General features: G+C 43.8%; 1 protein-coding gene across 11 annotated transcripts in view; it reads right to left on the reverse strand.

Annotated features, from left to right (window-relative positions):
* ANKS1A (ankyrin repeat and sterile alpha motif domain containing 1A) overlaps positions 1 to 25,694 on the reverse strand; it is a 178,698-nt gene that overhangs the window by 61,305 nt on the left and 91,699 nt on the right. For all 11 annotated transcript variants that reach the window (XM_072833348.1, XM_072833352.1, XM_072833355.1 and 8 more), the window contains 2 exons: positions 21,044 to 21,170; positions 5,779 to 6,368 (listed from right to left, as the gene is read on the reverse strand). In XM_072833348.1, the coding sequence (XP_072689449.1) occupies positions 5,779 to 6,368; positions 21,044 to 21,170 (717 nt within the window). The remainder of the gene's footprint in view (positions 1 to 5,778; positions 6,369 to 21,043; positions 21,171 to 25,694) is intronic.

The following is a 25,694-nucleotide window of genomic DNA, read 5'->3' on the forward strand; positions in this document are numbered from 1 at the left end:
CCTCAAGGGTTAAAAGCAACCGAAGCCTCTGTGGAGTTCAACCAATCAGTTCTTCCCTTGATGACATCATGCTTCCAACTGGTGTGCCCGGAAGGGTGGGGCGGCTGGGACCCGAAGGGAAGGGTGCCCTCCCTGCTACTGCCACTTCACTGCTCAATGAGGGATCTGAGGGCCAAGGGTTCCCTCGGCTACTATTTCAGGTGAAACCAGGGCATTCCTCAAATCCCTGGCCAGAAATTTTTCTCAGCTCGTACAAAATGCACACAAAACACATGACCTTGCTCTTCACCCATTTCCCACTTGTGAAAGCTGATTACAAAACACAAATTAAAAAAAAAAAAACAACAAAACACAAATTTATCACTTAAGCGTTCAGCCAAGTTTTCAATTACTCAAATGTTTATGCTAAGTAAACATGCAGCCTTCTGAGGTTTTGTCTCCCATAAACTTCAATCCCGTTCAAAGGCTGATATATGAGAGACCTACCTGACCCCCAAGACTATATACATCCAAGCCACAATCCAACCAGAAGGTAATTTTTGTTCTATTTAGGAGCTATGTATTTCAGACACTAATTGCTGCTGCTGCTGTGTGCACTCGGGGGCATACCACACAGCAGCGCAGCAGAGATAGGATGGAAATCCATCAGGGGATGGTGGTTCTGGGCACACCAACAACTCTGGAAAGGAGAACAGGCTTCTTCCCTACAGTCAGAGGTGGAAACATTTCAAGTTAGATGATGAACTTCTCCTGCATCCTAAGTACGCTGAATATCCACACCTCTGGCTCATCTGCAAATGAAGATTCATTCACAATTTACATGCAGGAGCCATGTTTACAGCTCCAGCACACAGCCATCTATGCTTGCTTACCCTTGACAGAAATAGTGCTACAAATGGCTGTACCACTCAGTGTCCCCTCAGGAAAAAGATGACACAAACTGGGCAACCAAAGGAGCTTAATAAAGGGATAATTTACACAGATTTGGATAGAGGAAAGAGAGAAAAAGAGAGAGCAACAAGGGAGGAGAGTGACAAGCGAGGAGAGGGAGTCATAGCCAAAAGCCCCAGGCTGGAAGTATCAAGGGGAGGGACTGGTTACCAGAACCCAGAGATAGCAGCTTTCAGGAAAGGTCCCCATAGGAGAGCAGGTCTTAAGTAGGGGGACACGGTCAACCCAAGATTCCTTGGCTTTGTGATGCAGGCCACACAGATGAACCTTCTGGGGTGCATGGGCAGGCAGAGAAAGGTAAGAAACATCCCAGGGGCAGACAGAAGATGCCCTGCAAGGTGCCTTGACACCCAACTGGAGGATAGCTTCAACAACAACAAACTAGCCTTCTGACACAGCCACATAACAGGATACTGTGCCTTTCAGAATTCAGATTTGAATCCAGATCTTATGGATGCTGCCACGGTTAGATACCCACAAAATGTAGTAATTAGGTAAGAAACACAAACTACAGTTTGGTAAATACACTAAGAGCTCAAATTTGGATATACATAAAATGTTAACAGAGGTTAACAACCTGTAGAGAGATGTAGGTGATTCTCCCGTTCCTAATCTATGTATTTTTAAAGTTATATTTGGTGGATAGCTTTCCAATTTGCCTTCTATCATGCCCCTATTCTATTGCCCATCATTAAGATAACAAGGAGTGCTTTGACTTTTGACTGGTGAACAGAGAAAAGTATCTACTGAAGCTTGGATTTAGATTTCCTCCTAGGCTGAACTCTTTTCAAAGCAAACTCTATTATTTTTTGTTACTAAGAATCTAATGGAAAATAGGGAGAATGCTAGTGTCATAATGGATACCATCTCAGAGGTTCATCTTAACCAGGCTAACTTTTCAAAGTCCTCTCTCATTCTGGGTTATCAACAAGGGCTGGCTGAAGCACCTGCAAGGAGCAGTCTGTATTTGGAAAAAGTGACTCCTAACCTACCAGCTGTGCAGGTTCTCCAGCTACATAACATCAGCTCCAACAAGCAACCGATCAAGCAGCCACTGCCAGCCCTTATACAGAAGACTACATCTGAAAAATAAACCACAGAGTAGGCCACAGATTTCTCTCCTACTTCTCTCTTCTCCTGGGAGTTGGCAGGAAGGCTCATTAATTTCTCAAAGAACAATGGGGGGCTGCTGCCCTACTTTCCCAGGCTGGGCAGGCCCTTCTATCTCCAGGGCGGGCCTGAGTCACGCAATAGGTCACCACGTGAGGGGCTTGAACTCCACTGCTTCCCCAGCACTCTGCCAGCACCAGACAAGCCTCCCAACATTCTGCCTTTATTTCTGGAGACACTCTGAGCCTCAGGTGCCATTCTCCCAAGCTCCAGGCATAACAATCAGAGGAAGAGCTACCATTTACTCAATACTTTATGCACAGTAGAAACTGTGTTAGGCACTTAAACACATGTCTAACTGGTCAAAATCCCTCTGAAACACAGAGCTGACTGCCTGTCTCACAGGAACTGGTAACAACGTGACGGTTTCCTGAGGCCACTCATGCGACAAGGTGGAGCTAATGGTGGAGCCGGGGCTCAAAGCTCGATCTGCTGACTCTGGAGCCTGAGTCCTGTGTATCTCCCTGCACTGCCTTCTAGGAGTAACCTGGCAGACTGGCCTGCAACTCCATCTGTGCAGGGATCACAGCTGCCTGGGCTCCACAGTGAGGAGCTGAGCGGGGACCCAAGCTCCTTCAGGGCAGCTTTCCCCAACCTCCCAGGGATCTAGGGAAGATAAAGAAAAGATCTCAAGTACAAGATAAGGCAGAGCAGCCTTCAGGCATTGGTCAGGGGTAGGGCAGGGAGCAGCCATTAACTAATGACCTGTTTTAGGAAAGTCTGCCAAGGGCTTCTCCGGTCTAGGGCCAACCCCTGCAGAGAACACTTCTGAAGTTTCTCTTTAGACAGAGGTATCCACCAAAACCAAGTATAATGTGACTCAAAAACAGCAATGAAGGATTACACATGGAGGGCCCTGCTAATATACTCTACACAAGCAAATCTCATGAGCAAATCTCAATCTTCCGAATTTTTTCCAGTAAGATCTCAGTTGCCTTAGGTTTTCAAATTTAAAGCGTAACAGTGCTTCTGGTGGTTCAGTCACATTACAAACTGGTCCAGGACATCCAGACCTCAAACAGTCCCAGGGTTCACTATAGCCACCTGCAAGCTCTACCAAGAACAGAAATGTAAACATATGAACCTCCTGTCGCTAAGGTGCCAAGGGACAACTAGCATGTTAGCCTGAACAGCCAACTTCAATTAAGCTGGGCTGTGCTTCAGTGATTTCATGTTTCTTCTCCAGGAGGAAACAGTGAGGCTATAAGCCTGCCTGGCAAAGCTGCATGTTAACAGAGCATGGAAATCCTGTGGCAAATCACCCAGCATTATTGACCTCTTGGGTGGAAGGTACATGCTCAGGAGATAGAGCCAAAAAGAAGAGGTAATTCATTCGATTGGTAAAGCTGTCTTCCAGCCCATTTGAAAGATTCTGAGATACTGCCTTGATCTCAAACCAAATACACACTCTGAGCCTCACGTTCAGACTACTCCCACTAGGTGGTCCCAATCTCACCCTCTACCCTTATTTCTTTTTCTTTTAGATTTTAATTCTTAAGTGATCTCTATATCATGGGGCTCGAATTTAAAACCCTGGGATCAAGAGTCACTGTTCCACTGACTGAGCCAGCCAGGTGATGCCCCTGTTCCTTATGCTCCCCTATGCGACCTCTACTCTCTATGGAAACCCAATGACCCAAGCTTTCCCAGCTTGATGCCTTTGCTTACACTATTCTCTCCACCAGAACTCTTTCTTCATTTCAACTAGTTGCAACCTGCTTCAGGGAAACCTGAAGCACTTGGTTTTTTAAATCCACATCAAATTCCATGTCTCTGGGATCTTTCCTGAAGCCTCCTCCCACCCTCTGTCTTCAAACTTATCTCCACCCTCCCACCCCCACTGATGTTTTTCTCCGTTGGCCCCTCCTCCCATTTCAGAGTACACTGGACTTCTCTTACTCTTAAGCTGCCTTAGCCTATATCCTTGTCTGTAAACAAGTAAAACCTCTGTTTTGAAAAAGCAAAGGTAGGGATGCCTGGGTGGCTCTGACGTTGGGCGTCTGCCTTCCGTGCGGAGCATGATCCCAGGATTCTGGATGCGGAGCATGATCCCAGGATTCAGGATCGAGTCCCACACTGGGTTCCCTGCAGGGAGCCTGCTTCTCCCTCTGCATATGTCTCTGCCTCTCTGTCTCTGATGAATAAATAAATAAATCTTTTTAAAAAAAAGTTAAAAAAAAAAAAGAAAGAAAAAGCAAAGGTAGAGCACACAGACTCTTGTGTGTAATCTCCCACGGGCCAGGAGCTCTGTTAACTCAAACTGATTCTCCTTAAGTGGTCTAGCGTCTGTCTAGTCCAGGCTCACTCAATCTCGGTTTCTGAACCTGTAAAAACTTTCTATTGCACAGGATCCCTCAGTCCCTGAGTCCTAAACCACATCTTATCTGGAGATAAGAGTGCCGTAGGAATTGCCCCCACTCTGTTCCCACGCTGGGAATGGGATTCGCTTTGGTTTATATAACTTTGCAGCTGCAACCTGAATAGATTTGGGTAGGGCGTTTTGTCTACAGACTGCTCAAATGGACACGGCAGCTGCACTGTTCCCCTCCAATTTGCAAGCTAAATTCATCTCCTAAGAATGTTCCTGGGAGACAGACCCAGTCCCCTTCAGAGGCAGCTCCCTTTCAGCAAGAAGCCTGCAAAGGTAGCACTTGAACATTCTCTGGGTATTTACCAATCTTTGACAAACACATTCTTGTGCCTAGTAAGACATGTCACAGGTCACTGAAAAAATATTCAGGTACATATTTCTAACTATTCTCTAACAATGGTTGTGAAAGGAACCCGGGCCTCAGACTCCAAATGTTTTCTCCTCTCTAATCTCTCCTTGTTTTTGGAACCACCTAGCCCTCTGCCTCATCAACCCGGGAATGTGGGACGGGCAGAATGTTTCTGTTGGGAGAGACGTTTGGTCTTCCAGGGGAATGCAGTATGAAAAATCATGGAGGAGTGGAGAATAGAAAAGCCCATCTGATCCCTTTTCAGCAGCTTCTCCCAAAGCTCACCCTTTTTTTTTTTTTAAAGATTTATTTATTTATTCATGAGAGACACAGACGGGGGGCGGGGGGGGGGAGAGAGAGAGAGAGAGAGAGAGAGAGGCAGAGACACAGAGGGAGAAGGCTCCTCGCAGGGAGCCTGATTCAGGACTTGATCCTGGATCCCAGGATCACGACCTGAGCCAAAGGCAGGCGCCCAACCGCTGAGCCACCCAGGCATCCCAAAGCTCACCCTTCTTACCCCCTCCTAGCTGACCCTGGACCTTCCTTCTTCCTTCTGAAGACTCCTACTAGGTTTTCTAGCTCTTCTTAAGCAGCTTCAGGGTATGTATGACTCCCTGGATGGTGGCTAATGGGATCCAAATATTTCCAAACAGCGTGTCATTTCTAGGAACTGCCTCACCCTCAGACTTGCTCTGCTTGGAGCCGCCACCCTCTAGTTTTAACCATGAATGGGCCTATCCTTTGCCATCTGGACAGTAAGATCCCCTGCCCCAGCAACTTGGGCTTGCCTCATCACAGTTGTCAGAAATGCTCTAGTCACAGTATGAAGGAACCAGGGCAACCCTGGCCCACATGTCCTGGGCCCGGGAGTCAGCACACAGGGTAGCTGTGGTGGGCTGTGGCCAGCCCAGCTCCCTTTAATGTCACGTGGCCTTACCTCATCCCACTCAGAGGCAAAGGAGGGCGATTTCTCCAGCCTCTTCTTCCCGATGCTGCAGTTAGACAAGGACTCGCTCCGGCTCCCCATTGTAGTGTCCTCCGTGGGTGAGCAGGTCAGGAGATCAGAGTCAGACTTGGACAAGCTGCGGCTGAGTTTGAGTTCAGCTTTGGGTTTGCTGGTGGGAGGGGCTCGGCTCCTAGTCCCACTCCGGTCTTTTTCTTCCTCGGCACCACCAGGGTGTTGCGATGCTGTGTGAGTCAAAGTTTCGGGGTGCGATTGGCTGGTGGTGGTGGGCAGGCCGGCCGGGTAACCCACTCTCTTACCCTGGTCCAGGACACTGGGTGGGGAGGCTCCAGGAGCGTGTACACCCGTCTCCTCCAGCTGCATGCTGGCCTCGTGACAGGCGCCCTGTGCGGGGGACCTTTCTGGATGGCTCTGGCCAGTGGCAGAGAGCAGCTGGAAAGGGTCCTGCCCCACCTCACACACCGGGGAGGAGCCGTGGAGGAGACCTGAGAACTGCTCTGGGACCTGCCCGTCCTGCCCCTCCGCAGAGTCCTGGCTCCGGCTGCTGCTGCTCCGCCTGTGGTCTTGGAGTGGACGGAGAGACAGAGAAATAAAAAATTAAATGTGGCAAAAATCAACAAAGTTCCAGTGCAGCGAGTGTACGGCAGAGCTGAGGAATTCAAAAACGGGGAAAGAGAGAAAAGCTGGATGGGCTGGAGAGAGGGCAGAGGGAAAGAAGAAGAGAGAGGAAGGAAGAAAACAGTTTCATATTGTTCTTAATGTTCAATTTGTACCCAAAGTCAGAGCATTTATGAAATTCCAAACACTGGCCTGATTAATGCTAGCTGGCAGCCTTCCCTGTTGTTAAGTTTCTGTTAACATTAACGACCAGACCTTGCTATATAAGGCGAGAAGTACTAACTATATCCTACAGAAAGGACACGGGTAAGGAGACAGCAAATCTGGAGTAAAAGTGAGAAAGAGAAAGAGAGAGAGAGAGAGAGAGAGAGAGAGAGCGCGCGCCAGGGAGCAGGCAAGACTCACTCCTGGAACATCTGATACATTTCCATAAAGGCCAAAGTGTTATTTAGAGCCACCCGCCCTCCCTTCCTCTGGCAAGCAGCAACAGAGGGTGAAAAAATGGAGGTCAGGATCCACAACCTGCAACTTCTGGAATTCTTTGACTGAACGTGCAAAACAAAACAGCAGAGAAATAACTGCTTCCTTCCTCACAGGGGGGCTGCTCAGGGCTCCACGCCTCATCCTTCCTTCCTCAGGGAGCACAGACTTTTTTTTTTTTTTTTTTGAGAATGTGCACATCTCACTCCTTCCAAAGCCTCCCAGCTGCTCCTATTTGCTTAAGTTTAGCCTCAGCTGATCCACTGAAAACAGGATGGTCTAATTTGTCAATGCCCAGAAACATTTGCAGTTCTCTCAAGGCCTCCTCAACATCCCAGAAATCTGACACTACCAGCTCATGAGGCCAACTACGACTGTATACTCACCCAAGATATCAAATACCCTGCCCTGGAGTGGCATAAATAATTGACCAAATCAGAGTCCAACATCAGTATCACACTAGGACACCTAAGGGGCTTGCCCTGAATGAACTCAGACCCATGAGAGATTTTCACCCACATAAGCAGGATAGATGAACAACCCTGTGCCCAGCACTAGCTCATGTTCCTAAGCTGATATTCAGTGTTATTTTCTCTATAATTGGAATCTACAGTATAGATACTAAATTCCCTAGTCTGCCCAAAGTTCCTAAGTACTGTTCGTGGGTTCAGAGAATCTTAGAACCCAAAGGATCAAGTTCAATTATTTTTACAGATGAGAAATCTAAGGCCCTCAGGCCTTTAGTGGTTTGTCCAAGGTGGTGGGGGAGAAGACTTTAACCTAGGCTTTTCTGAACACCTGACTCTGGTCCTGGTTATGCTCCTCTCTAGCTGTGTGACCTCATCCTGCTGAGCTTCGGTATCTAAAATAAGTAGGATGGACTGCATAGTTGTTAAAAATCCCTTTTATGCTCCAATGGTGATGAGTATCCAAGTCTTAACCACACTGTGATGGCAAATTTCTCCCCTTTGGGGAGTGCTGCAGATCCCTGCCTGGGGGCTTCTCTCAGGAACTTCTTACATAGCACCCACTCTCCCTCAATAGCCTGCCTGCAGCCCAAGACTCCTTGAAGCTCAGTTCCACAACTGAACAGGGTCGTGAGGTGAGGAGGGGGGTGCTTTATAAACATGATGCGTTAAGACACAGTGTTTACTGCCCATGCCCAATGCCAAAGTCCCACAATGCTGGCTTTTCCAAGACCGCCTTTAAGACCGCCAACAACCAGTTCTCATATTGAGCCCGTCACCCTGAGGCCTGAGCATGGACATGGTTCCACTCACCTCACTTTCTCAAGAAAATGGTTCAGTCTCCACAGTCTGTTTAGCTTTTGGTAAGCCTGCTGGGGCTTCAAGGAGGCAGCCAATTAGCTCCACTTTATGGCACTGATTACTTATCCACAGGAGTCCAGGAGTATGAACTTTGGAATCTCCTTCCTCTACACTTGACTGCTTTGGGATTTTCACACCCCTAACTCACAAACTGTATCCCCCAAAGGTCAGGTCCAGCGCACTGAACAAGCCCTGAACAACTCAAATCATTTCTCTAGGAAGAAAAAACGTTGTACACACATACATAAGAGTTCCGTCCAGCTTAACTCAGCCCCAGGAAGCCATGACTTCACAGCTATGAATTCCGCGTATGACAACTGGCAGCCTGAACAAAACTGCCCTGCAGCGTTGCAAGGTGGGGCCAGAGAGGATGACACATGACCATCTACTGGTGGTTCAGACCAACAGTGCTTCCTAGGAGAGGCTGATGGGGAGAGTCAAAATTGGTACCTCTCAGACCCTACCCAAAATGGCCAATGTCCTAGAGTTTGGCCCAAGGTGCAACGTTCCTCTGACTACATTTGAATACAAAAAGAGGACTCTGGTAGCAGGAACACAGGCTTCTAATCCTTTGTGCCAGCATCTAGCTCCTTATTTCACAATATTTTGGGGAGGGAGAGGAGTCCAACAACAAAAGAGAAACACTGGAGTCCAGAACTGGGAGTCAGCCTGGCTCATGCTGCCTGGGTGGACCTCAGAAGCCAGGCCATGGAGAATGTTCTGACTGCTGCTGTGGGAGCTGACAATGAAGGCCTTGTCTAACAGCCACCCATTCATGCTAGCCATCAATGAAGAAAGAGAGACCGATGCCAAGAGCTTAATACCAGACAGATGCCGGGGGAAGGAAGTGGGCAGAAAGAAGGAATGGAAACTTATGGAAGGAGGAAATAAGTGAAGAGGAAGAATTCCTGAGGGCCATAATCCCATTAGGGGAAACATAACCTACCAATACTTTATGGAGTATAAGAAAGCTTGGGAAAGGATTCTTAGGATTATATGACTTACCCAGGCAATTCTCTAGGAAAGATACCTTGGTGGTTGAAAAGCTTGTCAGGATCAAAGATCTTCAGGATCTTAATAAGCTAGTGATCTCTTCCCCATAGAAAACCATATCCAAGACTAAGCTAGATATCCTGGCAAATTGTAGGTAGGAAAAGAACTACTCAGTGATCCTTTCCTTCTGCAAAGTCAGGATAATATTAGGTCTCTTAGGAACAAGGTGGCAACAATATAATGTACTGATCATGAACCAGATCTTGAGCAAATTACTTAACTTCTCTGTGCCCAGAATTCTCATCTATAATTTTGGGATCACCACAGCACTGACTTCATAGAATTGTTGTGAGAATTAAATTATACATGTCAAGAACCACACCTGGCACATGCCAGCTCTCAAGAGATGTTAACAATTATTATTATTCTCCACACCAGATCCATTACAATATACTTTGCTCACAGATCAGACCAACAACTAGTCTGTTGCTCATAGGTCTGTCGAAAAGATCACCAAAGACAGTATACATGATGTGTGAGAGTATCCATTGCCTTCATTATCCTTCCAGCTCTGGACAGCAGAAGGAGGAGATAGAAGATAATACAGTGAGAAGGCTGAAGTGGGAAATGGGCCCCAGAACTGTGGCTGGGCATGTGCAAAATGTTTGCCTTCAGGGAGCACCTAGGAGCTAAAAAGATGAAGACTCTGAGTTTCCCCAATGGGCTTACCAGCTATCAGAAGAAATGACTAGAATTCAAGGCCAAAATTAATAGATGCTTTTAGAAAAGTATAAACCAAAAACACAGTGAGCAGGAGGGAGAGTGATTACTTTCAACCAGAAGGATTCTCAGAAGAGTATCAGCTGGGTGCTGAAGGACAAGTAAGACCTTGACAGGCTTCCAGTTTGGCAGAAACACATTAGAAAAATCAGGGATGTGAACCTCGTGTGTGGGCACTCCTGGGACTCCCAGACTTGCAGAAGAGGACCATCAGGCCTGAGGCTCTCCCTCTTACTGGGAATCACTGCACTCCCACCTCAGAACTATGCAGCTTCTGATCCTCCTCCTGAGCTGCCCTCAGCAGTCCCACAGCCTGCCCTTCTAGGAGAGAAACAATGGGCCGGGACACAAGGACAGCTGTTTCCTTACTCTCCCCACATATCAAGGCCAGCTGCTCTACTGAATGGCACACACCAGCATGCTAATTACCAGCCCCTTCAACTTTCAATCTTTATTCATTCTGAACATTCATTTTCCTTTTACCCTGTGAACTGCTGAAGCAAGGGGTCTTCTGTGTTGCATTCTAATTATGATGATGATCCATGGGGATCTCAAGGGCTTCTGAATAATAACATTTTAACATTTACACATTTTCAGTCACCCCCCTGTCTGTTTAGATTAAGGTTAAAAAAATGTGGCTTGTATGAGAACTTGCTAAGTCAAATCAACCCTCCAACCTGAAGAAGGTTACCCCAGTTACCCAGACTGCTCCACTTTCTTTATTCCATTAGGATTGGAACCCTCTAAATGCCCAGTCACGGCAGTGGGAACCAGAAAGTGTGTGTGTCCAGGAAAATGCCCAAGTACAGGGCTACTTATGGAAGGTCACTGTGTTTTCCTCAGAAGGAAGGTGCTAACTAGGTTATGCAGACACTTGCCAGCCACTGTGATCTGATAAGACAAGTAGACCTAAAGTCCATTTTCTGGTCCACGGCAACCAGAGAAACAGAAAGAGGTCTGGACTGGGATTCAGGAGGTCCAAATTATAGTCCAAGCTCTGTGATTTTTTTTCTCCCTCTCTGGGAAGGGAGGGAGGGAGAGAGGGAAGGAAAGAAGGAAAGAAGGGAAGAAGAAGAAGGAAGGAAGGAAGGAAGGAAGGAAGGAAGGAAGGAAGGAAGGAAGGAAGGAAGGAAGGAAGGAAAAAGAGAGGGAGAGAGAGAGAAAAAAAGGGAAAGAGAGAAAGAAAGGCTGGGATGCATTTCTCTAGGGCTGTGAGAGTTAGTAAGATTTGATTTTTATTAGATGAACTAATCTTCCAGTTCTAGGACTTTAAGAATGTGTATAGCAGCAGGGCCCTGGATGAAAATGGTTTAACCTCATGGCTAAACAGGCTTTGGATTCAGCCAGACTAGGGCTGAAGACCCAGCTCTAACGTTGAACTTCTTCCTCATCTATTGCACAGTGATAAAAATAGCCCCCACCCGGAAGATTTGTCATGAGATACACAATGACCTAATCAGTGTAGACGGGCTCAGCACATGGGTGTCCCTGAGAAGCACTCATTAAGTGGTAGCTACAATCATTATCATCATTCTTCATTTACAACCATTTCCGAACTGCTCTTCACACTAACACTGCACACAGAGGCTGGTTTCCTTTCTCCCAACTCTGCAAAGGAGGCTGGTTTCTTCTCTGTGGGCCCTGTGAACTAGACAGAATAAGACTCCACTGATGGGGACTGTCCAATAGTCTTGCAAGTTTAGTGCAGGGTGACGTGTAGCAGCACAGTGGGGAATGTTCAGGTCAGGACCCATCTCTACCCACTGCAACACCCATAGGTACAGCCCAGTTTGGGGACTCAGGACTGTCCTGCCTTGACTCGGTCCTGATTACCTTACAGCTCCCCCATTTCCTTCAGCTCCTCTTGGGCAGTCTGTTCACTCCTGCTGGGGGACCTCTGGCCCCTGAACCTCCCCCACCCCCGCCCCAGTATACCAGCTCTGCTTGGATCGGTTTCCAACCAGCCATGATACTTAACCGTGCCTAATTTAACAGCACACTTGACATCTCTGTCCCCTTGATCTTCTGCCAGTTCCAACACTGGGTATCGTGACCATTTGCCTTCTCTTCTCCAGTTGCTGGAATGTTGAGCCCCACTGAATACTCAAGAAACAACTGACTGAGTCCTCTACCAATTTCTTTAGCTCAGCCAGCGTTCAACAGCTACATGGTGTTAGGTACTAGTTATTCTATGCTGGACACCCGGCTAAGCCTTTTCTTAATATTCACAGCAACCATGAGGTAAGAATCTGTATCCCTACCTTACATGTAGAAAGTCAGGCTCACACAGGTTAAACGGCTTCCTCAGGCCATAGAGCAAGGATCCAAGTGGACTAGCAGGCCTACCCACTCTTGTATCTATCTCTGGAAAACTGTGCTGTCACTGTAGGATGAATTCCTCATCTCCCCCACTTTGTTCAGATTGTCATCTTTCCCACGGCACCTCCACTCTTGGATAGAATCACACCAATTTCCTGAGAAGACTCTGACCAGAGAAACCTCCTTAACTACTGTCAATAACACGTTAAAACCTGGGGACAGATTGATCTTTTCCCACGTACCTCCGAGAAGTATCTCCCCATCCTGAATTTACCAATGGCCTTCTAACTGCTGAACCCTTTTGCTAGTCTTCATTCGCCTAGTTCTTTCTGTATCATTTGACACAGTTTACCAGTTATCCCTGGTACCCTCTCTCTCCTTCTTTCTGGGTCATGGGATTTTTTTAGATTGGCTCACAGCCACTTATATTGAAGACTACATTTCCCAGCTTCTTTGTAGGTGGGTATAGTCACATAACCAAATTCTGGCCTATGAGTTATAAGTGAAAGTGGTGTGTGCAATTTTTGAGAACTTTAAAGCACCCTCCTTTCTCCCCTTCCTTCCTTCCTGTGCTGACAGTATGAACCTGAATAGTCACCTTGAACCATGAGATGGCAGAAAAAGACTGGTTCCTTGACCACCATGAATTGCCATGCTAGCCCTGGATTCCTTGTTTATGGACTTCTATCTTGTTTAAACAACAGTTATTTTGGGGTTCCATCTTTTTCAGCCTCAGCTCGAAGGCACTGCATTATCCTGGTTATCTTCCTGTGTTTCTTTACCCTTGTGATTCTAAATATAGGTTGTATTCTTGACTTCTTCACTCTTTCTAGTTTTTCTCTCAGCAACTGATTATCTTTTACATTAACCATCACCTCAATTTGGATGATCAGTGAATCTGCATTTCTAACCTTTCTATCTCTCCTGAAAACTAGACTCACATTTCTAAGTGTTTACGGAGTGTCTTTAGCTGGATGTTCTCCTAGGACCTGAAACCCTCAAACTCAAAACTGAACTTGACATCTTCCTTCAAGCATATCCCTCCTCAATCCCCCATTTGTTAGCTGCACATTATTTTCCCAGGCTCAAAACCTCAGAATCATCCTTAATACCCTCTCTTCCTGATTCTCCCATATTTGATTGTTGGACCCTAATTTCCTTCAAGAGATTCCTTGAAGTCTCTTGACTTCAAAGTATTCCTGCCTCTAGTCTCCCCCAACTGCAATCTAAGATTCCACAATGATAAAAGCATGGCTTCTATCTTGCCATCTCACTCAAAAAGCTTCAACAACACTGCACTGTCTTTGGAATAATGACTGACATTTGAGATCCAATACTCTACAACCAGTTCTTTGTTCCAGCTGAACTGGATTACTTACCATTTTCTAAACATGAGCTCTATCATCTCCCAACACCTTACCGTTGTTTATGCCACTCCCTCTGGCTGGAATGGCCTCTTCTTCCTCCTTACTTCTGCCTAGCAAGAAGAATTCTCTATTTTGGGGTTAAGCTCAAATGCTATTTCCTTCACAAAGCCATCCCTGATCTCCTGCACTAACATAATTTATTCCTATTTTGAACTCCAAAATTACTTTGTACCACTTTATAGAATTTTAACATATTCTGCCCTTTTATGTATTTTACATATGTCTCATGTATACATATGTATATAAATGGCTGTCAATACATTTCATGGGAGAAAATATGATTGTACAGTTCACAAGGTTTGGACTTGTTCCACAATGGAAAGAAAAGCAACTATTTCAACTCAGAAATATAAATTGATAAGAGCAAGACAGTTATACTGTAGGGCTTTTGGCAGGAGTTCCTCTAATGCACAAAGGTGAGAGAAGAGGAAGCTGCTGAAGATAAGGCTTAATTATTAAACTGTGTCATTTAATGTTTTTTTTGCTTTTGGGAAAAGCATCCAAACTTATTCCTTGGAATAGATCATGAGAATCTGGCCTGGGCTTCCAGGTGAGGATGGTAGATTGAACACTTATCTGGCCTTCTTCCTGAAGTCTTACTAAAACAAATGTAAAAATGGGGCTGCACATGGATGTACACCTAAGAATCCCAAGCTGGCAAAAGGAAAAGCCAAGGCTTACACTATAGATTTCCCTATAGGCTCGGGATTGGCAGCACTCTGGATGTGGGAGTAGAGGAAGAAGCGAAGAGAACATTTTCCTCCCCTCCAAAACGATAGACGTCTTCATCATGCTCATGCACAAACTTCACTTAGGTCTAAATGCATGGCTCTCAGGAATATTGACTTACTTGCTTCTTAAAAACCTCAGAATGTAGCTGTGTGCCAAAGAGTCCACATGTATCACTGTCCTCAGCTAAGTAACCACTTCACCGGGACCTAAGCACTATTAGTGGATGCTGCAAAAGAGCATCACAGAGAACAACGATTTTTAGAGCTCTTGGCTACTTTCCCATTTGCTATCAAACCTGGAAAGTTGTCTACTGTTTCTCTGAACAGTATGTCCAGAATGTCCAGTGGGCAAAGAGTTAAATGCCAAAGGGAAATTAATGACTATGCCACATGAAACTGGAGAAACACTGCTTTCATTGCTAATTATGCTAGCCCTGAATAATATATTTCAGAAGACTTCTATGTTGGAAATCATTTAAATAACAGAGGAATACCTCATTGGAAAAAACTATCATAAAACCATCTGGGCCTGGTACCTTTCTGGAGGAATGAGTTTTCTACTTCATGGGCTGCTTTCTCCTTCTGTCAATTTTTGTTATATCTACTGACATAAACAGCAATCCAGCAATTGTGGAATTAGCATAGATAGTGCAAGATGCTTAGTCACTGAGCACTAAATGCCACCAGAAACTCTACTGCAATTAGTCATTGTGATGGACGAGTAAGTCTCCTAGACAATTCATCCTGGAGGATGGCAGCAACTCAAACTAAGCACAAAAATTTATTTCTATAAAGTCTTACTATTAATTTTTAAAATCTCTAAATTGTTTGTATGTGTTCATTATGTTATTCCTCCATGTTGTGTTTTTTCCCCTCTTTTCTTGATTAAATAATCAAAAAAAATTTTTAAGCAAACAAGTTTTCATTATAATGGTCAAATCTACTGTTTTTTTTTTTTTTTTTACTTTATTATTTCTGCTTTTATTTTCTTCTTTATTTTTTCTTTAACTAAATGAGGTGTAACATGCACACCATAAAGTATGCTTTTATCTTTATTAATTCCTCTCTGCTACTTTCTTTTGGTTAAGTTTTAGTTTGTTCGTTTGTTTATTGGTTGGTTGTTGGGCACAGAGTCCATTACAGGGCTTAAACTCACGACCCTGAAATCAAGAGTTGAGCTGAAATCGAGAGTCAGATGCTTAACCAACTGAGCCACCCAAGTACTCTGGTCTTTCTTGATTTATAACAAATAAATTTAAGGATATAAACTTTCTTCTGAGTATCACTTTGGCCAAATATTATCAGAACATGAACTGTTTCCACCACCATTAATTACTTTTCTAAGTATAAAAATAGGAAAAAAAGATAGATAACTCACAGACTACCTAACACTAATGACCAAGATGCTCAATTTCACTGGGGATCAGGCAGAGACCAATTACAAAAGACATTTCTTTGGCTTATCATGGTAAAAAAACCATTAAAGAGTGCTAATATGCCATGTTGGTGAAGGAATGGGAGAGTGTATTCTCCTTTACCATCTAGAGAGGGCAATTCAGCTTCACCAGTTAGACCTAGACATGTACCTAAACTCTGACTAGCTAATTCTACTTCCTATCAATGTCTTTTAAGAAATACTCTTGAGGCGCCTGGGTGGCTCAGATGATTAAGTAAGTGCCTGTCTTTGGCTCAGGTCATGATTCCGGGGTCTTGGGATTGGCTCCTTGCTCAGCGGGGAGTCTGCTTCTCCTTCTGCTCCTCCCCCTACTCATGCTCACTTGCTCTAACAAAGAAAATAAAATCTTTAAAAAAAATTTTTTTTTAAATTTTTTATTTATTTATGATAGTCACAGAGAGAGAGAGAGGCAGAGACACAGGCAGAGGGAGAAGCAGGCTCCATGTACCGGGAGCCCGATGTGGGATTCGATCCCGGGTCTCCAGGATCGCGCCCTGGGCCAAAGGCAGGTGCCAAACCGCTGTGCCACCCAGGGATCCCTAAAAAACTTTTTTAAAAAAGGAAATACATTTGGAAGCATGTAAGAATATGTGTATAGAAAGCCCATAGCAGTTTCATTTAAAACAGAGAAATACTGGAGGAAATGTAAACATCCATCTACTAGAGAATGGAAAAATTAGTCATGGGATAGTTAACGACCATTTGAAAAGAATAAGGTAGATCTTTAAGAACTAAAAATTGTACCCATGATCTATAGACAAGGTAAATTAAAAAAACAAAACAAGAATGCAAAACAGTTCATTAAATATGGTCCTATTTTAGGTTAAAAACAAACAAAATGATCTCACATAGTCACTTTTTGAAAAATAAAGATAGCAAAAGGCCTGAAGCAGACACTACACTTTCAAACTATGGTCACCTCTACCAACTGTGAGTAGCCAAGTGGTGACAAGACTTGACCATTTTACTTGTATTCACTTCTATATTGTTTGAATTTTCTTTTTCCTGTGAGCTAATACAAATATACTTTTTAAACTTACTTTAAACAATCTCCCATCCTACTCCTAACCTTAAGTTCTTGAATTATAGTAAGGAGGGCTGAAAGCTCTAGTAATCTTATTAACACGGCCTTTTGAGAATTGATGAATTAATTCATAAAAGCTGCTTAAGATAATGACATTAGTGGAAGAGCAGATAAGATTGACTGTGTACTAATCTATAATATCATCTGCTGACTGGCTCAGTTATCAACTCTAGCAGGCATTTCTTCCAGGCTACTGAGAAACTGGCAGAGCCTATTTTCATATTTAATGTCTCAACTCCTTTGTCTAAAAGCTCTTTGAGTGATCCAACAGCTTGCCTGGGGGCAGGCACACCCCACATGCTGTGGTCCAATTAAATCTGCTTCCTGCACCACTACTTTTAACAGTTAGCCCAGTATTGCCACGCTGGAAGGAACCAAAGCAAAGGAGGAGGAGATGTGAGGCCTTAAGTCCTCTGTGGCAGTTCCCTCCTTAACCTGGAGATCTCTTGACTTGAGGATTGAAAGTTCCTGGAGGGGCATCCCAGGTGGCTCAGTGGTTTAGAGCCGCCTTCAGCCCAGGGTGTGATCCTGGAGACCTGGTATCGAGTCCCATGTTGGGCTCCCTGCATGGGGCCTGCTTCTCCCTCTGCCTGTGTCTCTGCCTCTCTCTCTCTCTCTCTCTCTCTCTCTCTCTCTCTGTCTTCTCTCTCTCTGTCTCTCATGAATAAATAAAATCTTAAAAAAAAAAAAAAGAAAGTTCCTGGAGTTGGCAGCCAAGGAGACCAGCCTTATGTATGAAGTTTGTCTGACTTTCTCTTTTTCATCCTTCCAAATGCTGAGCCAGCTATCTTATAGTGGGTCCAGAATAAGCCTTTGAAAGAGAGAAAGAATCATAATCTACTTCCTCCTTGATGCTAAAAATTCTTCCCTAAGAACAGCTTTCAAATAGAGCATTACATTAACTAGGTACTTGTTATTTAAGGGTTAATTTCAGTATGATTTATTCTTAAACAACTAGAGAATGCATTGGTGCTCTACTACACTCTCTCTAAATGTTTCTTTTTTTTTTTTTTAAAGATTTTATTTATTTATTCATAGAGACAGAGAGAGGGGCGGGGCGGGGGGGGCAGAGGCACAGCCAGAGGGAGAAGCAGGCTCCATACAGGCAGCCCGATGTAGGACTCGATCCAGGGTTCCCAGGATCACACCCCAGGCTGCAGGCGGTGCTAAACCGCTGCACCACTGGGGCTGCCCTCTCTAAATGTTTCAATTAAAAGCCTACCAATATGATTAGAAGACTCACTACAGTTAAGATAGCTCTCCAAATTGCTATACAGATCCAACACAATCCCAATAAAAATCCAGCAGGACTTTTTATAGAAATCAACCAGCTCATTCTAAATTTTTGTATGGAAAGATAAAGGAAATAGAATATCTAAAACAATTCTGAAAAAGAATAGCAAAGTGACCAAGGCAAGAAAAGGATGGTCTTTGACAGATCATTCAAACAATTGGCTATCCATATGCAAAAAATGAATCTCTACCTATACCACATATCACATTAAAAAATTACCTCAAAATGGGTCACACACCTAAATATATACTTGAACCTACAAAATTTCTAGAAGGAAATATAGGAAAAAATATTTATGATCTTATCCAAAAGAAAGAATAAAACAATAGAAAAGGTACATGGAATGTCATCAAAATTAAGAACCTCTGCTCTTCAAAAGACACTGTTAAGGGAATAGAGACAAATCACAGACTAGGAGAAAGTTACATATCTGATAATGTCCAAAATATATAAAGAACTCTTGCAACTCAATAATCAGAACACAAACAACTCAATTTTTAAAAATGAGTAAAAGAGTTCAACAGACACTTCACTAGCTATATGGATGTCAAATGATCACATTAATAGATGTTCACATCATAAGTCATTAGGGGAATACAAATTAAATCCACAATGAAATAGTACTACACACTCACTAGAATGACTACAATTTTTAAAAAACTGACAATATCAAGTGCTAGGGAGGACACTAGCAACTGTAACTCTGATGGAAAAGCAAAATGGTATAACCACTCTGGAAAATGGTGTGGCAGTTACTTTCTTTCTTTTCTTTCTCCTTCCTTCCTTCCTTCCTTCCTTCCTTCCTTCCTTCCTCCCTCCCTCCCTCCCTCCCTCCCTCTCTTTTTTCTTTTTCTTTCTTTCTTTCTTTCTTTCTTTCTTTCTTTCTTTCTTTCTTTCTTTCTTTCTTTCTTTCTTTCTTCTTTCTTTCCTTTCTCTCTCTTTCTTTCTCCTTCCTTCCTTCCTTCCTTCCTTCCTTCCTTCCTTCCTTCCTTCCTTCCTTCCTTTCCTTTCCTTTCCTTTCCTTTCCTTTCCTTTCCTTTCCTTTCCAAGATTTTTATTTATTCATGAGAGACACAGAGAGAGGCAGAGAGAGAGGCAGAGGGAGAAGTAGGCTCCCTGCAAGGAGCCCGATGCGGGACTCGATCCCAGGACCTCAGGATCATGACCTGGCAGTCTCTTATAAAGTGTGACATATAGTTACCTAGGACCTATGGTTACCTAGGACCCAGCAATCCCAACTTTAGTGTTTTTCCAAGAGGTGTGAAACAATGTTCACATAAAACCCTGCAAATGTTTATAGTTTTATTTGTAATTGCTAAGAACTATAAATGACCCAAATGCCCCTCAACTAGAGGATGGATAAACTGTGCTACATCCACACAGCAGAGTACTACTTGGCAATGAAAAATAACAAATTACTGATATACACAACAACATGGATGAATTTTCAGTGAATTATGCTAAGTGCAAGGTACCTGACTCAAAGAGTACATACTGCACTATTCCCATTTATAGGACATTCTGGAAAAGGCAAAATTATTGGGATTGACATAAAAACAGTGGTTGCCAGAGGTAAGGGAAGGGTGTAGGACCAATTATAGAAGGACACAAGAGAATTTTTGGTATGATAAAACCATTCTATATTTTGACTAGGGTGGTAGTTATATAACTGTACTTGTCACAACTCACGGAACTGTACACAAAAAGGGTAAATGTTACTGTATTTAAATTATAACTTTTTAGAGAAAGCTCCAAATGGAAACCTAAAAAAAACAAACCAAAACAACTACTATAAAAATGACCACAAAGTTTCTGTGTGCTGGAAGAGAAACCTTTTAAACCCGATCGTTAAAAAGAATATCTACAATGTCATACACATACTATGCACATGTTCTCTTTGTCACCCCCTACCCTCCGACAGGCCCAGTAAAAGGTGGTTCCAAAGAAACCATTGCACCCCCCATTCTTACCAAACAGTGACTGTCAGGATTGAGGGGAGGCGCCAAATAATACCCCATGGAGGACCTAGTACCTGGAAGCTATAAAGAGCTGGAAGAGGCCACAGTAGTTCCTTCAAAGTGCAGTGGGAATGGCACTGCCCCTTGTTCTTTCTGAGAACAGAGGCTGTCGCCCATCCTCCGGTAGGGCAGCATGCTCACCTCTGTTGTGACTGCGTTTAGGTCGGTGGCCTGGCTCTCGGTCCTGCAGCACTCACTCCCTCACAGAGGAAACAGATTTTTGCAGAGGCAATAAAAGTAGGCCAAGGCGACAGAGCATTCTAGTTACCGGATGGCAGCCAATCACAGGCCCCTCCCCAGGAGCATCTCACTCTGAGGTCAGGACTCAAAGCAGAGCCTGTGCTGTCAGCCTAAACCCAAAGGGACCGACTTGTTGGGCTGGTTTTTCCACAGCATTCACTTGAGGGTTTCTGACTTGAGACCCCAAATCAATCTTTGTAACACTGTGATCCATCTCTCCTTCCACAGGGACCACCTGGTCTGTCTGACCTAACACCACCTCCTTCCTTTGCGTGCTAAAGGGGGGCAAGCCAACTCTGACACGGGGTATTAAAATGAAAGGTCATAATATACCTGCCACCTCCAACGCTGTGACACCCAACTTCCCCATCTCAAGGACTGTCACCCTCTCCTTCCCACCCAGGATCACACATTTAAAAAATCCTGTTGAGGTTGCTTCTGTTGGGAGCAGGGTCGGGGAGGGGGTGTACCTTTTGGTTTTCCGTCCCCATCCATGGATCCCAGCTTCTTTGTTTCTGCTGTTAACAACAGCTCATAAGGATGCTCGTCCTCCTCCCTGGCTGCACTTCCCTGAATCCAGGGCCTCATGGCCAAGACCTAAGAGAGAAAACACCATAGAACTTCTTATGGGGTAGCTAATACCAGGACAGGTTGTGCAGAACAAATTCGAGATTATTGGCTCCTTTTTCACCAGAGAAGAAGGGAGATGGGGAGAGAAGGTAAACAGCTCCAGGGTCACAGGGAACCACATCTGCTTCTCTGGATATGCACCTGTACCTCAAATCTCAATGGCCTTTGATTAAAACACTCTCCTTTTCTTACCTCATTTTATCCTTCAAAAAGCCATTAAGAAAATCTAAGATCCACCCTTCCCTTGCTTCCTCTCCCATCATCACAGTGGACTACACGGTCTCTTTTCAGTGGATAGTAGCTTCCAAGCAGTTTTTAGCTAGGGTGCATCACAAAGGCCTTCTCTCTCCATGATTCTTTCCTAATATGCACACATACTACTCCAAGGCTGGAATCCTTTCCACCTTCTCAAGAAGGAATCAAATGACTTCTGACTGACCCTGAATGACTGACATTTACCAGAAACAAAGTACCCTGTGTATCCTTCTCTATTTTTGTGAGCCTTTCTTCATAGGTCCCTGGGGGTTACAGGGAAGTTTCTCTCAAAAGCTGGCTTCCTACTACACTTATGGCAATACAAGTTTAAATTGATTCCACAAAACCTCTTCTTGTGCAGTTTGGCTAGGAGAAGGGATAGATTATGAACAAAGGGGTTCAGAGGAACTCACAAGTCCACCTAACAAATAATGGTAGCCTAACAAATGTGATTCTCTGGTACATGCAGAAACCTCTTCCTTCAGATATGCCTCACAGCTCACTGGAAATGAATCGGGTTTGTGACTCGTCAGGGTTTTGCTTCTGGGAGATGTAGCTCACAGTATTACAGCCTAATGAGACAACAAGGATTCTAGTGGCCTCAGACTAAATGAGAGGCTGTGGCTCCTGTTTGGTAACAAGACTGCCACTCCAAAGGCAGAATGATAGTTCCTTTCTGAAATTCTGCTAAGCACAGCAGGGACCTCCACTTACTGAAAGCCACCTGGAAGCTAAAAGCTATTTCATTACAACGAGCCATTTGCCTGTATTAGTTACTCCTTTCACCTCTTCATAGGAACACAATTAAAGGAACAAAGAGGGACCATTAAGCAGTTCATACAGTGTCAACTTAATACCACAGGCTTTACAGACAGGAATTTGTGTTCTGCAGGTTTACACACCCATAGCTATCACTTAGCCAGAGCCCTGGAAATCTGATTCCAGTAAGTGTTCTGCACACAGCAAGGGCCCTCATATAGCCCCAGGCATGCTTGTCTGAGAGGTAGTTGACAGTCTGGATACCCAGCCTATAATATCCTTTTTTCTTAAGCAGGACAGCTGATGACTTCCATCTGGAAAATCAGGTCCACTCGACCTTCATTCATTCTGTGCCTGGCTCCTTGCACAACAACTGAAGCATAGAAGCAACAAATGCTGGGAGAGACCCAAACCATTAAAATCACAGCTCAAGAGCACCTGGCTCTGTCATTTTGCAGATGCCCAAACCAGGTTCCCAGGTGGGTCTAGGGACTTGCCCAAGGTTACATAGAGAGCAACTAGCAGAAAGAACCAGGGCCATAAAATTCACTTCCCCTGATTCTGGACCAAGATGGCCTCATTTTTTCCTGGGAAATAGGACTTTCCATCCAATTTGTAACTCTTTCCCTTCTTCAGACTCTCTAGTGAGAGTCCCCTGCTCACACCCAGACAACTTCTAGGGTGATCTTTTCTGCTTTAGTCCTGGCTCCCACCAGTTATGGGGATTAAAATCTCATAATAAAGCAATAGACTGCTTTGCTTTGAGCCTTCCTAACTCCCACTCAAGAAGCCCTGTGTCACACTGAATATAGCAATAACGGATTTTCAATAGAAAGGATTCTGCTCTTTACTAGATTATTCCCTAATCTTTTCTGCCCCTTTCTTCTAGGGCTGGCAATAAATCAAAGCCAAAAAGCCATATTTTCTGCTATAAGTAAAGCAATATTTTTGCACCAGAGAGAAGCTACTACCAGTCACCACCTAACTGTAACCAACTGAGTGACTGGTCGGGGTGTGGGCAGTTTTCTGGGAAGAGATACCATAGTAGCTGCACCTTCCCATGAATGTTTAACACATCTGAACACTGAAAAGACCATGGTCAGTATGATGCAGCTGGCAGCCCATTTGGCAGGGCAAAAACATCTCAATAGCATGTGTGCACACACATGTGTGTTTAATTTCTTTAAGCCAGTTTCGTGACCTGGTCATTAATCTAATAAGCTCTCCTAGGGCCAGCCATACTCAGCTTCCTTTAATGGCTTCTCTTTCTTAAGATTTTATTTATTTATTTATTAGAGACACAGAAAAAGAGGCAGAAACATAGGCAGAGGGAGAAGCAGGGTCCCTGTGGGGAGCTTGATGCAGGACTCAATCCAGAACCCCAGGATCATGACCTGAGCCAAAGGCAGACGCTCAACCACTGAGCTGTCCAGTTGTCCCCCCTTAAAAGACTTCTACAGGTCATCTGACAATGGCAAGTCTTGGGAATAGGACACAAACACTGAAGCTGATTGCGTGCCAAATATAAAAGTCTAAACTGTGATGAGCCAGTGCTTCCTAGGATATGAGTGTTACGGTAGTAAAGCTATTAGAGTATAAGAAATCGAGACAAAGAAGACTAGAGTCAAAACAACAACAACAACAACAACAAAAAACAAGTCAAAACAAAAAAAAAACCCTTCACTTTTGGAGAAGACCTATTCATTCAAACTATAGCAAAAATAATCTATCTTGATCATTAAAAGGATAATGATGTAGACCACATCATCTCTTTATTTATGCACTTATAATCACTAAGTAAGCAAAGCCGGGGTTCTCATGGTCTTCTAACTTCTGACTGCAGTGGTCCAACTGATTCAGACTCCCAGGCTATTCAGAAATAAGTCCTATAAGTATCTCAGAGTCCCTTATCCAGAAGAGTAATATGGAGATTTCTCCATCCATCTCTTGACACTGTTTTTATTTTTTTTAAGATTTTATTTTTTTAATTTGAGAGGACGGGTAGAGAGAAGCAGACTCCCCACTGAGCAGGAAGCCTCACATGAGGCCAGATCCCAGGACCCGAGATCATGACCTGAGCTGAAGACAGATGCTCAACTGACTGAGCCACCCAGGTACCCCTCTCTTGACACTTTTTTGACAAATTTTATGCTCTGAAAAGCCTTGGGAGAACAGAAAGTCCTCATTATCTAATATTTCTTTAAAAGCCTTGCCCTTATCCTTGGACATTAGGAATTCTAATCCAAGTCATTGTTAAAGAGGTGGCATAAGCTCTGCAATCAGGCAACAAAAAGAAATAAAAGACGTTCAAATTGGCAAAGAAGAAGACAAACTCTCCCTTCACAGATGAGATGATACTGTACATAGAAAACCCAAAAGACTCCACCCCAAGATTGCTAGAACTCATACAGCAATTCGGCAGTGTGGCAGGATACAAAATCAATGCCCAGAAATCAGTGGCATTTCTATACACTAACAATGAGACTGAAGAAAGAGAAATTAAGGAGTCAATCCTATTTACAATTGCACCCAAAAGCATAAGATACCTAGGAATAAACCTAACCAAAAAGGTAAAGGATCTATACCCTAAAAACTACAGAACGCTTCTGAAAGAAATTGAGAAAGACACAAAGAGGTGAAAAACTATTCCACACTCATGGATTGGAAGAATTAATATTGTGAAAATGTCCATGCTACCCAGGGCAATTTACACATTTAATGCAATCCCTATCAAAATACCATGGACTTTCTTTAGAGAGTTGGAACATCATCTTAAGATTTGTGTGGAATCAGAAAAGACCTTGAATAGCCAGGGGAATATTAAAAAAGAAAACCATAGCTGGGGGCATCACAATGCCAGATTTAAGGTTGTACTACAAAGCTGTGGTCATCAAGACAGTGTGGTACTGGCACAAAAACAGACACATAGATCAATGGAACAGAACAGAGAATCCAGAAGTGGACCCTCAACTTTACGGTCAACTAATATTCGACAAAGCAAGAAAGACTATCCACTGGAAAAAAGACAGTCTCTTCAATAAATGGTGCTGGGAAAATTGGACATCCACACGCAGAAGAATGAAACGAGACCATTTTCATACATCCAGACACAAAGATAAACTCAAAATGGATGAAAGATCTAAATGTGAGACAAGATTCCATCAAAATCCTAGAGGAGAACACAGGCAACACCCTTTTTGAACTTGGCCACAGCAACCTCTTGCAAGATACATCCATGAAGGCAAGAGAAACAAAAGCAAAAATGAATTATTGGGACTTCATCAAGATAAAAAGCTTCTGCACAGCAAAAGAAACAGTCAACAAAACTAAAAGACAACCTACAGAATGGGAGAAGGTATTTGCAAATGACATATCAGATAAAGGGCTAGTATCCAAGATCTATAAAGAACTTATTAAACCCAACAGCAAAGAAACAAACAATCCAATCATGAAATGGACAAAAGACATGAACAGCAA

The sequence above is a fragment of the Canis lupus genome, chromosome 7 (assembly GCF_048164855.1).
Source record: "Canis lupus baileyi chromosome 7, mCanLup2.hap1, whole genome shotgun sequence".
Taxonomy (NCBI): domain Eukaryota; kingdom Metazoa; phylum Chordata; class Mammalia; order Carnivora; family Canidae; genus Canis; species Canis lupus.